Raw genomic sequence first — 16,927 nt, 5'->3', positions numbered from 1 at the left:
AGGTGACCCAAGAAAACGAAAATAAAAACGTTTTTTAAAAAAAGAGCTCTCAAATAGAATTGGTTTTTTTATAGTAAACTTCCAGAGCTTGTATTTATCGCCTCTGTCAGGAACTCAAAATTGTTTCAATGTGTGGCGTGAAATGTAATTTTGGATTAACATTTTAATCAAAAAAATCTTAATTTGAAGAAAAATTACACTAAAATTGAACAAAATCATGTCAAACATCCCGAGTTCACACAAGACTTTATTCCTCGATAGCTGCTAGAAAAAAAGAAATTCAAAAAAATCTTTTAGTTTCGAGCTCTACACTGGACGAGCTTTTTAATGATACCATTCCCTTTTCTCTGCAATGAATATATCGATCGGCCAAATTTGTCTGAACATAATAAACCGTTCGAGTATATAGTTCCTCCCCCCACAAGTGGAGTCGGAAAAATAAAACTCTTTGTTTTCTTGAATTCGTCTTGATGTCTTTCTAGAAAGTGAGACTGAGCAGAAAAAGAGACATGTGTCATGTAGAGCGCAAAATTGATGTTAAGTTATAAGAAATTATGCTGTACGTTGATTTTATGTAGCGTAGTGTAATTTATTTTTTGTCGCTGATAAAAAGTTCTTATTAAATTCTACAAAATGGCAAATCTATTCCCTCCTAAGTTTTTACATTAGACTGGATTCAGGTTCTGCATCGTACTGCGCGAAACAGAAAAGAAGAAAATGTAATTATTGACTGCTTTTCATTCAAAGGGTGAAAAGATTAGATAAAACAATGAAACATACTTCAGCTTCTGGCCGACAAATTTCATATTTCATAAAAAAAACAATCAGCCTGCTAATCAATAAACCCTGAAAACATGAAGTACTATTAAATGAGCCCGTTTTAATGGTTTATCAGGTTTTATCTGAATTTGTTCCTTTGACATTGTACGTAGTCAGAGAAAATTATAACGCATAAACTTATTGAATGAATCCTTAATTTTTTAACTGAAATAGTAAGGTTAGTCAGAGGTCAAATGTGAAAGTTGCGACTTGAGTAATACTAGAACTTGAATTGGAGCTATATTTGACAACCTCTAGACGGATTTCTTTATAATTTTTCTCTGATTCAAATCTCAGAGTTTTTTTTTAAATAGAAAATGAAAATTTTCAAATAAAACAATTTTTAGCCTCAGAAGCAGTGAGAAATTGCCTTAATGAGCTGAATAATTCACTTCGGGCAATTGGCAATTTGTGAACAATGAGCACCTTGGATAATTTATTTGCACCTCAAAATTTATTTTTTTTTTCAAAAAAATTCTTGCATTTGCACCGAAAAATTCAATATTTTGCTTGCAATTTTTCTTAAGTCTAGCACTAACTGCCTTTTAATAGAAAATTATAATTTTTATCAGTTTTTGGATAAAATCCGCAAAATATCCGCAAGTGTTGACTGTTTTGTTTCAGAGTTTTCAGGTTGCTCTGACAGTCATGAGCCATTCGGCGGGTTATCTAGGCAAGATATTGACCGCAGGAGAACTAATTTTCTAAACAAATTTAGTTTCTTGTTTGCATCTTCTATTCCAATATGATTGCCCCAATTTTTTGAGCCTATATTATAGACCAAATTTTTAGCGAGGATTATTTTTGTCCGACGCCTACGAACGGTTTCTAAGGTACTTGTAAAAAAAGTAACGGATAAATGCTTTTGCGGTAAGTTATGAAAGTTAAAAAGTGAAGTAAACTGGTAGAATTTTTGCAGCTTTGATTTTGTTTCGTTCTATTTTTATAGTCTATGGCTTAAAATATACATTGATCGTTCTGGATTTAGGATGGTTGTTTATGCGAAATATGGAATTTTTGTAGATCTGTGGGCAAAAAAGTTCTAAAATTGAAATTTTTGAGTCGCGGATTTGTTCAATTTAGCTAATTAGGTATTAGTTGGCTCAGTCGTTCTGAAGAATAAGTCTTACTCGTCGGGGGGGGGGGGGGGGGGGGGTAGCTCATTTTGCAAAAATTTTCTGCGATTTTTTAGAAGAATTCGATAAAATCTTTGCGTTGAGAAAAAAATGGGTCCATGAGAGTTGGTTTTAAGATATTTGTGATAACGAACTGTTAAAGATTTGGCGGCAAATTTGGAAAAGGTGGGAGAAATTGGGGACTATGAGAGCTGTTCATTTGCTTCTTGTCCTCTTGGTTATTACTTAGCTACAAAAAGTTTGCTGCTCTTGGCATTTAATATGCGCAAATATGGAAATGCTGTTGATGACAACAAAAATGCAACAAAGTTACCAAAAAAGTTTGGTTTATTAAACAAAGAAAGTTATTTCGCGGCTCTTCAACAAATTTGGACAAGTCATGAATTACGACACAGAAAATTTGAAACTCATTTGTCTAATCAAATAACATCTCCCTGTGCAAAACGGAGGGGCACTGGTTTGACAAAATACTAGAAAACGCGCGAAAATTGAGAAATGGAAACAAAATGAATTATCTGAAATTAATGCGCATTTTGTCTGTAAAATCAATACTGCCAACAAAACACAAGAAAAGATCAAAATTTCGAAGGAACATTCTTTGTCAAGCTCCATCTGGCACCCAGTAGAAAGAGTTATTTATAATTGTTCGCATTGAAATCTCAGAGTATTTTTCATTAAAAAATCAAAATGTCACAATACAATTTTTCACCCCGGAAGCACTGACAACATTTGGAGGCGAGGTGAATTAGTCAGTTTGAACAGTGAAAATTTTCGAATATAAGCTTTCGAATATAATATAGCTTTCGAAAAGTTCCTTCAATTGCATTGAATAAATTAAAATGTAGTTCTCAAAAATCTTTATATTAAAAAATTACTGCATCTTATAAGGGTGAAATTATTTTTGTAAATTTCTGGACAAAAGCAGACAAAAGTTTTTAGCTGTTCTGTTTTTCATTGCTCTGTTGAACTGCGACAGACTTAATCTGTGATTTGTGGTTTTATCTAAGTTCTGCATCGACCGTAGGGTCACGTTTTTAGCGTCTTGCTCTTATTCTCTATTCCAATTAGCTCTGCCCCATTTTTTTCTATAGTTATGTTTGAAAGACAATTTTAAGAAGTTTTGAGAAACATGCGACGGAAAACTGCGTTAGTGGACAGTAAATAAAATGCAAAAAGAATGGTCTATTTTGGCAGCTCTCATTTTGTTTCGTTCTATTCCAATATTTTGTCGCTTTAGTGTTATTGTTTTAGCATAATTTTAAATTTACTGACAAAAAATTTTGAAGTTTATGTGCCAAATTTTTTGATTTAGCAACCAGTGTTTTAGCTAGCGCCGTCATTCAGAAAAGGAACCTAACTGGCGTGTGAGGGCAAATTTCGCAAATTGTTAAATTTTTGTATAATTCTCAAGAAACGTGTTTCTGAAGCATCCTGCGTCGAGAAAAAAATTTGTTGGCCACCGTTGGTTTGCAAGATGTTTTTGGAAAAAAATGCTCCAAAACAATTTGGTCTAAATTTTTAAAAACTGGGAGACGTTTCGGACTCAGGCAACTATTTTTTAGTTTCTTATCCACTGCCTTATGAAATCCATTCATCAAAAAAAGTTTAGTGCTCCTGGATCCGAGTACGGCAAAGTTTGGAAAAAACATTTTTGAAAAAGTAAAAATACAACCCGGTCTCGAGTGAGGGGTTCGCTACACTTTGTTTTTTATTGCTCTTAAACATAACAAGACAAGTCATGAAATAGAACTCAAAAAACTTCAAAACTCGGGAAATTGGACTAACGAGACTGCTAAATGAAGCATGTGTCTATATGCGGAAAAATTAGTTAAAATGATTGGCGGAAAACACTTAAAAACACACAAAGTGAACAACTGGCAACAAAGAAGTGATTCAACTTCAAAATAACAGATTCTTTGTAAGACTTAATTGAGAAACACTAGAAAGAAATATATATAACTGTTTTGCGATTCAAATCTCAGAATGATAACTTAGAAATCACAACGTCAAACGTTACTATGAATAATTTTGTTTCAAAATCAAATTATCACCCAGAAGTTTCAAACTATTTAAATTAAATAATATAATGAGGCTCGGTAATGTGCGTACGCACATAATGTTCCGACCCCGCTCATCGACATTCTTGACTTAAATGAATACCAAATGATGAAGAGATAGAAAATTTTCAAAAACATACATATCGTTCAATAAACAACCAATAGAATAAAATAATGCAACGCGAGAGGGCCAATGGAAATTGTTGATAATAGCACTACTAGTGAAGACTTTAATAAAAATCAAACAAAAGACATTCTTTGCGACCAAAATTCGATGTCTGTAATAAAAAATCATGATAAAATCAAACACGCATCAGAAAAAAACCTCAACAAAAAAATTTAACCTATGCTTCATTACAAAAGATATGGGACCTATTCTCAATGCGACTGGTTATCAGGTCGGAAAAAGAGCAAAGGAGTCCAAAAATACGTTTTAGTTTTTGAAAACAATTAATTGCACAGTTATTGGTGTCATTAGATATCAACTGAAACCACTAAAATATTCATTTATAACTCCATTGGAAGCAATTGAGACATGTCAATATCCAATGTTCAATTGCGAAATAATTCAAGGCCAACGGGACCATCGATTATTGTTGCAAATTAAAAAGAAAACAAATCCTTTAAAATGTACAAATATATAAAAATCTCGAATATTTTAAGAAATAGTAACAAAGCCGAGAAGCAAAGTTTGAATCAAAAATTTTCATAAAGATTAAATCATAGCTCACGGGAATCGTGTTGTGACCTGTGCTTACAGAGACTGAGGTATAAACCGACCAAAAGACTAGTTAAAAAAAATGTCGAGCTAAAAACCCAAATATGTTTTTGAAAAGAAGAATCTTCAAAAGTCATAAAAGACTTAAGATTTCGAAAAACAGTGATGAATTAGGTTGCAACACCTCAGGAAACAATTGGGCCTGTTAATAATGGGACTAATTCAAGACACCACAAAATACCAACGAATTGATAAAGAATCCAAAATTTCAAAAAATTTTATGACATCACAATGGTCAATGCACTACAATTATAAGATGCTATCTACAAGAACTGTAAATCATCACTTTCTACTCATCATAACATCAACGAATCTTCCTTGTAAAAGGACTACGTAGACATGACAACAAAAAGAAACCCAAAAATTGAACAGTAGAGAAATCTTTAAAAGTTTTAATGAAAATGAAAATAAATGGTCGAAGCGATCAGTCACAACGTATAGCCGAGCGCCAGAAAAACAGTTTAAACTTTTAATTAGTGAGATTGAGATAATTGGCGACAAAAATGAAAGGGAAAAGGAAACAGTTGAAAATTTTTTTAAATTTAGTTTGAAAGATATTAAATTAAACAGCTCTAAACGAAAATCTTTAACCAGGTTTTGCATTATAAGTCCTAGGGTAGCAATTGCGACATATCTTAATCACGTATGTGGCTTACAACAACAAAATAAAAACAAACAATGGCAAAAAATAAATAGAATCCACAAAGATTTGCGAGATAACTGTGTCTCAGCAAAGAAGCATAAACTATTCAACAAAAACAGTTAACATATCCAGATACGCTTTTTGCGTCCATACTATGCTTTTCGTTAATTGGTTTTGTTAAAAATGTTATATATTGACAAGGAAACAAAATTACCTAAAAAAATATGCAATTATGCTCAACATAAAAAAAATGAAAACGCGTAGTATGAAAAGACAGAAACCATGATTTGGATATAAAACCGTTACCAACATTATTTTATAACTCGCAGAAAATTGTTTTTTGTTTGTTTTCACAGAGGGTGCGGTCGAAGTTGAGATGAATTGGATAAAAGAGTGGCAACTTTCAAAAAATCACGATATTTTCTTCAAACAAATATATTCAAAGTCATAAGAGACATTAGATAGCAGCTGAAAGAGCTATAGGTTCATTATATTTCTCTCTGGATCGTTGATTGGGAACACTAAGTCATTGGGTTACAAAAACTAACGAATGAAATCAGAAATCAGAAAGTCCGTAAAATGATTACGAAAACAATTGGTCAGAGCCATTAATGACATGACCTAATTTCTGAAACCATAAAATAATCTCGCAGGCCATAGTGTATTGTAGATTTTATATGTCATTAATCGAGCCCGTACATGGAATTAGTGCCAGTAATTTGCATAAAAAACGTTTAAATAGCGGAAAATTTTTGAAAAAAAAGATCGCGTCCCTTTAAAATCTAAAAATTGTTACCTTAAGGATCCACGTTGAGATCAAGATCAGCCCAAATGTTGCTGCACGTCTAAAAAAAACACTCAAATTTTTAAATGATTGTGAAAAAGATCAATTTTCAAGCAATATTTTTAAGTTTGTCAAAAATAAGTAACGCATTTTGTATAATTGTCGAGTTTAACTTTGCAAAAAACAGGCAAATCTTGAGTTCCAGAAGACTCCTAAAGCCAGCGGTAGTACAACTAGATCGTTTTGGAGCTTGAGAAGAATATAGTTGCAGTTTTAGGGTGTCTACTTCCAGCAAATTTAAAGCAAGTGGGCTAAAAAAGCCAATTTGGTCTCTATTTTGACGAAAATTGTCTGAATTTTGAAAAGTTTGAAAAGTTGAGCATTAACTCTATAAAAAAAACTCGGATCGAACAGTTCAAGAACCCTCTTTTATCTTTAAAGATCAAAGCAATAAAACTACAGTTAACATTTTTATTATATTTTAGCAAAATTGACAAAAATTTGGTCAAAAATACCGAAAAGATGAATCAAAACAGCTGAATTACGTCTAATTTTTACAAAATTTAACCCTCGATGACTCTCTATAATATGAGAAAATCAAAAAAACTTTTTAATTCCATATTTTACGCTGGAGGGGCTTTCTAATGATACCACTCTCAACTCTCTACGATCATTATATCGATCGGCCAAAATTGTCTGAACAAAAAACCCCAGTTGAGTATATAGTTTCTCCTCCACTAAAGTGAGTCGGAACAATCAAGCTTGTTAAATTCTTGAAAGAGAAATAGAAAAAAACAGTTCAATTTTTGAAAAGTTAAGAAATATTTGAAATACCAGAATTTGCTACCAGTAGCTGTAGAAAAGTGAAGAACAAACAAAAACTTGCTGCTTTTTTTCTAAAGTTCAATGTCTAATTTCAACTGTTTATCATGAAAACGTGATTCGCCTGTTAGAAATAGAAAGCAAGTTGCCCCACACGAACAACAAAACTTCCTCTCAAGAATGAAGAGTATATTTGAAGACGAATCTCTCAGTCCAATCTTTTAACCTGTTTGAAAAAATTTACGCCATCAATTTTCTCGCTTTTCACCCTCCCGTCTTTCTACTACTTCGGCTCGACTAAAATAACTTCTCCAATTTGGCTTCTCAATGAGGTAAAAAACCAAAAACAAATCTGTAAGTCTTGAAAAAGACAGCGCCGCTACCACGTAATTGAAATTTTGTGAACTGAAAAAAATGGGTCGTCTTAGTATCATTAATTTGAGTAACTGACCTTGGCTTAAAAAAAGAATCGGTCAAAAACTATGGTTTTTTAAAAAGTAAACTATAATTTAAAACGAAAAAAAATCAACAAAAACTGAGAAAAACATAAATCTTTTCATTTTCATTCCCCTTATTGTCTCCATATATTTGCTGTATGATAAGACGGAAAAATGGATAACATTAAAAATCTATATGTGAGCTAATAACTAAAAAATGTATTTTGTCGCGAGGATCGAGAGATTACGTGGGCGATTGATGCTCAAGTTGTGGGGGTGAGGATGAGGTCACTGTCTAGCTTATAACTGCAGGTTGCCCCCAGTTCGGCCAATTTAGGATGAAATTCGGGCACCGCGAGAAAGGTTCAGTTCGGAAACAGTGATCATAATAAAACATTTCGAGTCTGCATTTCGAGTCTGCAAAGTAACAGTACGAATTGTTAGGATAAATACCAAAAGGAAAATCATGCTGGCCGCTGTTGGTTTTTAATGTTGCGTGACTGGAATTATGTAGAAACCAATTTACTATCGTATTCATTGAATTCCAATAAATCAACTCAACTGAATGGTCATTTTATACCTGGCTGGTCATAATCTGGTTCCGGAGTGTATTCCCAGTCTAATCCATATACTATCACTATCAACTTGACATTCTTCACAAGCTGTGGTTTGATCAAACACTCTTCATCATTGCAGAACCATTCCTGTAAAACTCAAGATATATGAATATAAAAGAGGCACACATTGGCAATTTCTTTTCACAAACCACGAATATCATAGCTATAAACCTCTGAAGCTTTTCTACAAGGCCCAAAAAGGGTTAACTCATTCACAAATTTTTTGGTAATCATACACAATTATGTAAGATTTCTCAATCAAAGGTTTATTTTTCAATTGTACGATTTTCAATAATGTAAAATAAGTAAAATGCATAATAGGTGGAGCAGCACTCACAGTTAATCATTAAGAAGTCTAAAAAACCAAATTAATAGTTAAACTTTAACTGAAGTCTTGGGAGACTCTTTCCTCGTCCTGGCAAGCGCCTAATGGTTGAAGAATTCTACTTATAAAGAGTCTAAATGTGGCCACCTTTTCATCGCCTTATTACACTTCATGCGAAATGCACTTAAATTTGCGAAAGCAGGCTCCAAATTGCCCTTAACTACTCTAAAATGGAAACCCCTTTGCGCAAATTATGAAGTTGGCATTTGGCGTAATTACAATCCGAACATTTGAAATCGGCTTTGAAATGAAACCAAATAATTTCTTAACTTGAACCAGTCTCACGTCTGTTGAATTTTTTCTACAATGAGATGAAATTGTAACTAATTGAACATTGATTAAAGTTAAGATAATTTTACCTTAAAAAACATCCTAACTCACCTTAAATGTTAAGGTAGATTTGCTTTTCCTTAACTCACCTTAACTAACCCTAACTTTACCTGAACTTTACCTGAAACTGAAAAGTTAAGGCCTCACTACCTTAAAAAAACCTTAAATTTCACTCTATTTCGCCCTAAAATTACCATAAATAATTACCTTAACATTACCTTAAAAATTCCCTTAACTTTGCCTTAAATAAACCAGAAATTTGCATTAAAATTAGGGAGGGTAAACAATCAAGGTAAGATAGGGTAAAGTTAGGGAAAATTTACCGCCACAGTTAGGGTAATTATTTAAGGTAATTTTAAGGGAAGTTAAGGTAAAATTAGGGTCTTTGTTAAGGTAGTGAAGCCTTCACTTTTCAAGTCAAGTGGAGGTAAAAATTGCTGGAGTTAAGGCAAGTAAATGTAAGTTCAGATAGATTACAGGTACGGCAATTCTACCCTAACCGGTTAAAGTTTAAAAATTTAAGGTAAAATTACCTTAAAAGGGCAAAAGTTAAGGTAAATGCAACCTGTCAAAACCTTTTCCAGTATCGACCAGTGATCAAGTTTTGTCGAAACGCATAATTCCAATGTGTGATCGACGATAAATTTTATATGAAACTTTCCGTTTAGGCCCGAGAGCAGAATTGATTTGGAGCAAAAAAAATTGGACACAATTTTTTAATTTTTAAGCAAGTGTTATCTTCAGTAGAAATGCCCTTCTGCTATAGAGCGCCTTTTCAAAGGATGGGAAGACTGAAAAAATGGACCATTTACGGTTTTCACCTTGAAAAAAAGTTCATGTTTTTGGATCGTTTTTTTTTAATCGTCAAGTTCATCTGTTTTGTATTGGAGACGCGTTTAAGATTAGAGGCGCGTTTAAAACTGTTATACAGGCCGAACTTTTTGTGGTAATTTTACTGCAGAACGTTACAAAAGAATGTTAAAGTAATTTAAGATAATTTTATCTCAACAAAACTAACTTAAATTTTTACCTTATGTCAAGTTAAGGTAAAATTAAGGTAAACTTTACCTTAACTTTACCTTAACAACGGTTTACCTTAACTCAAGATAAAATTACCTTAACTTTATTTAGTGTGTGGCCCCAGATTATGTTCATTGCCATATTCACTAATGCTGCTGGTTTTCTATCTAATTAAAAATATGAGCGACTAATTGGCAATTACACTTTGAAGTCCAGTCTGCTGAATTCAGTGAGTTGCCATCGCTTGTAGTCTGTTGGAGCGCGGAATGCACTTCCAAAAAAGTAAAAACTAAACAAGGCTAAAATGTGGTATTAACTGCCAACAGTGGCATTTTGACAAGGTAATAGTTTTCACAATTCGACAACCACACACACAGTACAAAACGCTCTAGCCACGCAAGGATCACATATGATGTCATACAAATCATAACGTATTTCCTATTACGATCCTAGTTTGACTACTAAGAAATTTTTCAAGATCCTTATACGATTACCAAGAAATCATATATGAACCTAGTAGGATTTCCAAGAATCATAAATCTATTTATCATAATTTTTTTATCATTTACTTTTTAAAAGAGTTTTATCCGGTAAGGCATCACCTATGTGATTCCCCGGGATCACTTTGTGATCCACCAAAAGACCCTAAAGTACAATATCAGTTGCAAAATTGGGCACTAAAAAAATTAAGTCGATATAGGTAGCGAAAGTTTTGAAATTCTCTGACGCCAGTTAATACCTATTAATGCTTATTTATAAAAAATATTAAAAAATTTGGCATATAATCTCAAATTTGTTGTGTGAATATTACCCTCCGACACTCTCTAAAAACAAGATCTATAAAAGAAGTTGAACAGAGGATTGGAAATTTGGAGACAAAACACTAGAGTATGTTTTCAATGGTTATTCGACACAAAATCAGTGATTTTGATTAAAAAAGATAAAATTAGGCACAAGAAAAATTTTTTCATCTCTAAAAATAATGATTTCTACCTATTTTCAGGGGAGTATTTTTAAGCTTAGATTTTTCTAGTACTTCCTCAGAAAAATGAAATTAAAAACATGCAGTTTAGCAACAGTTTTCGACATATAGTTAATGATAAACCTAGTTAATGGAAACTCAGGTTTAATTACTGTGCATTGTAACGTAAACGCTCTGAAGATTTACAAATTGTTGCAAGGAAAAACTCGAACAAGTTTAGAACGCTTTCCTCAAATCCGCGAAGAGATAATTATCTGAAAGAAGAATTGGTCTGATATTCAGTTAAATGATTCAATCAAAGTTCACAGGAAATAGCGATCAATTTTACGAATTATTATCAATTTTTCTTAAAATAGCAACCAACTTTTTTAAACACCATCTGCCCATAGTCTATTTCCTTAAGAAAACCAATTAAGAATTGTTAAGTTTTTTTTCTGTTTGAATGTATTCATTCATTTATTTACCAGAAAGACGGTCAATGAGTTATGCAAACGTTAAAACAACTGAGATTAGCTTAAAACTTTTAACTTCATTTTTTGGTACCAAAAATTTCATACGTTATGCAAAAAATTATATACGTAATTGTTATATTTTTTTATCGGAATTTTAGCTGCATCAATTTATCCATAACTCTAAACTCTTGGAGTTGACCTTTAAAGTTCATTGTCAAATTGATCAATGGCTTGATTTAACTATTTTTAGCGCAGCTGCTCTGAAACTAAATCAATTCTTGAATTTAAAAAGCAGAAAAGAAACTTGATCTTGCACTTCGGCGTGTGCCATTGTATGAACCGATATTCTGATCACTTATCTTCATGCTATTTACTATGTCTATATTTTGTTTTCTGGAAAATGTTGAATACTGCAATTTTAGTTCTAGCGATATTGTACTTTGCTTGTCCACTTCTCGGTTTGACGAAACTTTTTTGTTCTTCTCTTGCGTATATAATACCAAAAATTTGTTTGCAAAATTTGTTTGCTCTTCCTGTACCAACCTACTAACTAAGTTCTTTTTGCAGTTTAAGCTATATATAGTTTTTCTCGGATTGTTTCCTTATAAGTAAGTTTTTAAGTACGTTTTTATTCCGTTTCTTTTAGTTTCTTAATTTTTTCGATGTGTTCACAAAACGCCTATCTTGTAAGATCTTGCAAGACATCTTGCAAGATAGCCAAGTTTCACAATAAGGCTTACACACGCTTATCTTGTAAGATCTTACAAGATGTCTTACAAGATAAGCGTGCAGATGCAAGATCTTACAAGATAAGCGTGTGGTTGCAAGATCTTACAAGATAAGCACTTTTTGCAAGATTCTTACAAGATCTTACAAGATAGGCGTATATGCTCGACTAGGGTATGCAATTGTTGTAAAATCTATGTTTTTTAAAGCCAAAAATCCAATGGAGGCTGAAAACTATGGAGGCTTGCGAAAAGACATTTTTTGGCTCTGTAGTTTATCAATTTTTTCTGAATTGCAATTATCAAAATTTATTTCTACTTTAGAATTTCAATATGTTTTGTTTTGTCATAGTTTATGTATTGCTTCGAGATTTTGCGGGGGAAAAGTGTGCGAACGTTATTTAAACTCGAATGACCAAATATCTTTGTGTTTGTGAATGAGTAGCTTTTCATAAAATGTAGACGTAAAAGAACTTTTCTGGTTTTTTTGTGTCATCAATGGCCACAGAAGAGTATCATTTGCTGGAACATTCAGTGTCATGCACAGGATTGCACAAATTGCGTTGTTTACAGTTAATTTGTTTTTTGTCACAAACCGTCTATTCTAATAAATTACGTAGAATTCGAGCAAGGTTCCTCTAAATAGGTGCTCAATATTGATTACATTTACCCGGTACAGCATTTTATAAATATAGTTAATACTAGTCACTAGTTATTGCGTTGTTTCTTGAGTTGGGGTCTAAACCTCGAATGTTTTGTTTATGGCTGTTAGAAATTGATGCTTACGGTGGTGGTCATGCCTGGCCAAAGTGTTTGCTGACCTGGTAGCTGAGAGGGGAGTCGAAGTTGTGTCGGCTGTTTGTAACTACCATCACAGGCACCGCTTGGGCTGGGTTGACCAGTGCACCCGCTACACACACGTATCTCTGTTTAGTGTCTACGTTGAACATTTTTGTAAATCTACAATACAAACTGATGTTCATTTTGTCAGCTGCTACCAAGAAATAATCCGATTCACTGCTTCCATATCACTTTCAACGCTATATATTTAATTTTTAATATCTGGCCACATTTGAACAAAAGCGACCATTAAGCGGACTGGAAGTGATTTGAAATAATCCGATCTATCTATTAATACAGTTAAACGGAATTGACGTACTATGACAATTTCAAGACAAAAACACTGAATTGTTCCTCACTTAGCGTGAACTTATGTAAGGTATAGTAAAGGCTGTGTAGAGCATAATGATATGCTTAAGGGAATATAGTACATAAATTAACAAAGACTAAATTATATCCAAAATGCTTTAGTTTATGCTGCTGCTCTTCGGTCCTTTTGGAATAGGACAAAAAGAACCAAAGCGATCGACTGCCATAATTCCTAGTTCTCAATACTTTTTTATCAATATTTACTTTATATTACCTGATGCCAACTCCACTCTCTTCGTCGTAGCCCATTATCTTTTGTAAACTCATTGGCACCAGATCTTTTCCACGATTCCAAGGGTGTTGTCTGTCAAGCCTACATACACACAGCCATAAGTAGAAAATTGAGAACAGCAATCAAGAATTTCCCAAAAATGAGTTTGAAGTTGAAGGGAGCAGAGGACAATAATGACATTCTGGACTTCGATAATTTGTTCCCAGTCTGAAGAATGTGGACATCATACAAAACGTGGCTCAGGAATATATGTGACTGTGAAGATATGGTCTAGCAACTAAATGACGACCAAATCTTTAACATCTCAATTTTTCTAATTTATTTTCATTTCTTCAGTGGCAGAACTTGATGCTGAAGTGATTTTTAAAATTTTTTGTTCAGTCAATTTTGACCAATTGATATATATGACGTACGAAGACGATTGATATGATTGGCATCGCTAGAAAGCCCGTCGAGCGCAAAATATTTTTTGTGGACAATTTTGCAAATTTTGTTTTTTTCGCGAATTTTTTGAGGATTAAAATTCTTTTTGACATTTTTCCCTTTTTTTACTGAATTCTTTTCACGTTTTGCCTAATTTTGTACCCAAAATTATGATAAGAATTCAAAAACAAATTGTAAAAATTTTATCCCACTTTTGCGGCTAACGACGGCAGAACCTTTGAAATTTCGGTCTTCTTTTATGACAACATGGCATTGAATCAATTTTTTCAGGCCCATTTTAATCAAACCTGAAAAATCGACCCATAAACTTCTGACACAATGTGCAACTTTAACTATGGACTATTTTTTACTTCTGCTTGCTGTTAGAGCGTTCCGGAACTGAGTTTCTGCAGGGTTTTTGATAAATAACTTCCATTTTATCCAAAAATGGAGAATATATTTTGTATCTTCTGTAAATTGTAGAGCACTGTTTTTATAATTTCTATTCACGTTGTTTTAACTTTGGTTTTCAATGAGACTACGCTAGAGCAGTGATTTTGGTCACGTCGAAGGAAAAAGAAAACAGCATACTAATTTTCTTTAATAGGTGACATTCTCTCACTTAAATTGAGAAAATGTAAATTGAGAAAATGCTGATTTCTCATGTAAATTGAGAAAGTGTCGTTTCGATTAGAATATTTGGTGTTTATATTTATCTAGTCCCAATTAGAGAGTGAGTTTTATTTATTTTTTAAAATCTAAATGCAGTTTGAATTCCAGTTTCGCCGTTTTTTTTTAGTGCTTCTGAAGCTGAAACAAGTGTTCTAAAAATGTATAGAGTTTTGCGGAAATTTGTTTTTTTTTCATTTTTCTTGCCACTTGTTCTCATTATTGAAAGGTACTTTTGACGTTCCAATGAACCCTTGTTAGCTTTTTTTAATTTATAAGAAAAGAGCCTAATATAGGGCTTTCACACATTGTTTTTATTTTTGTAAAAACTTTTGCGGGTATTAGCAACTTTGACAAAATTTGCTCTGAAAGTTTACATTCATTTTGAGCTTTTGATACATTTTTTTGCTGCACTGTCACATAGTCGCTGAATTGACAGATATCGGTGATTCAATGATGAGGCATACCTGAAATTTTATAACGCCTTCGAAATATATGCTGTTATTACTCTCAGTAAGTGTTAAAGTGATGAATTGAAACTTTGAAACATTAACTGTCTTCTAGCGTATTATTTTGCGTACTGAGAAGTCTAAACTTAACCTAGTACATCAGACAATACCAGTCTTAGAGATGAATGCTAAAGGTCAGCATCTCGGATGTGTCACTCCCCACTCCCCGTGGCAGGGTAAATGACAACTGATACAAAGTAGCCAAAAATAGAAATTAAAAGTAAAGAAACATAAACAAAAAGTTTGTTAAGTTCGTTGGATTTGTCTGTTTATCTTTCAAACCTGGCGGATTCTCTATTTATTCCAAATTCAATCCGTAAGCTCCCTCGCCTCTGTCTTAAATTTGTATGTAGTTGAGCTCTTCCCCATTTTCCTCCTCGCTGTTGATTGGGGTAGGCTCCAGTGGTTCGTCAATAACCAATAAGTACGTCTCTGATTGGGTGTCTCTTACTTCCTCTGTGGGAGGATTGCGGGTTTTTCTTAAAATAACTAGGTCCCTTTTCTGAGTCTCTGTAAGTTGAGTGGGTGCCATTAATGTTTGAGCCAGGGGTCTAGCATATTTGGCTGGTTCCCTGACGGGGAGATGGCTGCAACCACTAGTTCTCAAAACTTGGAACCTAAACGTATTATACTTAATAAGATATCCTCCATTTTTATTGTTGGCTTTGCGTTTTTTAGTCTATTGGATCGTCTAACATCCTTTTCGTTCTCGAGACTTTCTGTTATACTTTCCGTTACGTTATTCCTTAGTTTTTGTGTATCATTTTCCGTTATTTTTTCCGTTATATTTTTTTTCGTTAGTAGGTTTCATTTTAATTATACGTGGCCTGTTTTTTGAGCTTGCGTCTTCTTGTTCAACTGGGATTGATTGGGCAACGCAGCTTGTTGGCCTTTGCAAGTCTTCAGTTTTTCTTGATCTGATTTCTTGTACGTCTTGAATCATTGTTCTTGTATTGGCATCGAAGCCTGCTGTCAGTTCGGCTGTGTTATTCTTAGAAACTGTTCAGTCCTGACATGGGTTATCGTCCGAAGGATCTGACTGTTCGTTTTGGGTTGTGGCAAGTGATGTTTCGTTTTTGTTGTCAACTTTGTAGTGGCATAATGTCACATCCAGCTCACTATCCAATTTGTTTCCAGAGGAATCCAATGCTGTTACCTTTTTTTCCTCTTTGACGTCTTTCTCGCAACTCTTTTTGTCATGCAAACTGTTTTTGAGTAGAGATTTTTGTACTGCATCCGGTGAATTCTCTGCAACAAATCTATATTTTCTATCGTAACACGCCAATTGGAATCCTTTGGAATCTCAACCTCCTCGTCTAGATTATAATTGCTGCCTTTTGACTTCTTAACGGGTGATTCACATGGCTGTTGATCTTGCGCTATGATAGTTTGTTTTGTCGGTCTGAGGCTGCGTTTTCTGTACCAATTTTTTGCTTCCAGTTAGTTTTACTTTTGTTTGTTTTCTCGACTTTTTTGGCCCCTCTTTTGGATGGATTCGTGTTGTCGTCGTTCTGAAAATTTTTTAACTTTTTGTATTGATCAATAGTTAACGATAAAATTTTATTTTTATGGCGATTTTTTCCATTAGATGTGACCGTATGGTCTGTTTTACTTATTGATTATTAAATTTTCGGTTTAACTTAGGGTTCTAATGCCTTTGCTTTATGATTTTTCTGTTAAAAATACCTAAAACAGAACGTTCTCTTCTTTTTGCCTAGGAGTTCTTTTAACTTCTTTGGCTTTCCTGTGGTTTTTCAGTTCCTGTAAATTTGCTTTTCGACTGCAGCAGTGAGGATGAACTTTTTTCTCGTCCTGTCATTTTCACGTTCTTGTTACGTACCAGTTTCGTCACGGTTAGTTCTTTGTTTTCTAAAGCTTCATTCAATGGACTAACGATT

The 16,927-nt window shown here is 33.5% G+C and overlaps 1 protein-coding gene across 1 annotated transcript in view; it reads right to left on the bottom strand.

Moving 5' to 3' along the window:
- LOC142348495 (uncharacterized) overlaps positions 1–16,927 on the bottom strand; it is a 75,542-nt gene that overhangs the window by 20,801 nt on the left and 37,814 nt on the right. The window contains exons 7-9 of the mRNA XM_075399871.1: positions 13,411–13,509; positions 12,809–12,947; positions 8,057–8,180 (exon numbers count right to left, since the gene is read on the bottom strand). Coding sequence (XP_075255986.1) covers positions 8,057–8,180; positions 12,809–12,947; positions 13,411–13,509 — 362 coding nt within the window. The remainder of the gene's footprint in view (positions 1–8,056; positions 8,181–12,808; positions 12,948–13,410; positions 13,510–16,927) is intronic.

This window comes from Convolutriloba macropyga, chromosome 10 (genome assembly GCF_964194025.1).
Source record: "Convolutriloba macropyga chromosome 10, txConMacr16.3, whole genome shotgun sequence".
Classification (NCBI taxonomy): domain Eukaryota; kingdom Metazoa; phylum Xenacoelomorpha; order Acoela; family Convolutidae; genus Convolutriloba; species Convolutriloba macropyga.
The sequence above is the reverse complement of the archived record's forward strand: the minus strand, read 5'-3'. Positions and strand labels throughout refer to the sequence as shown.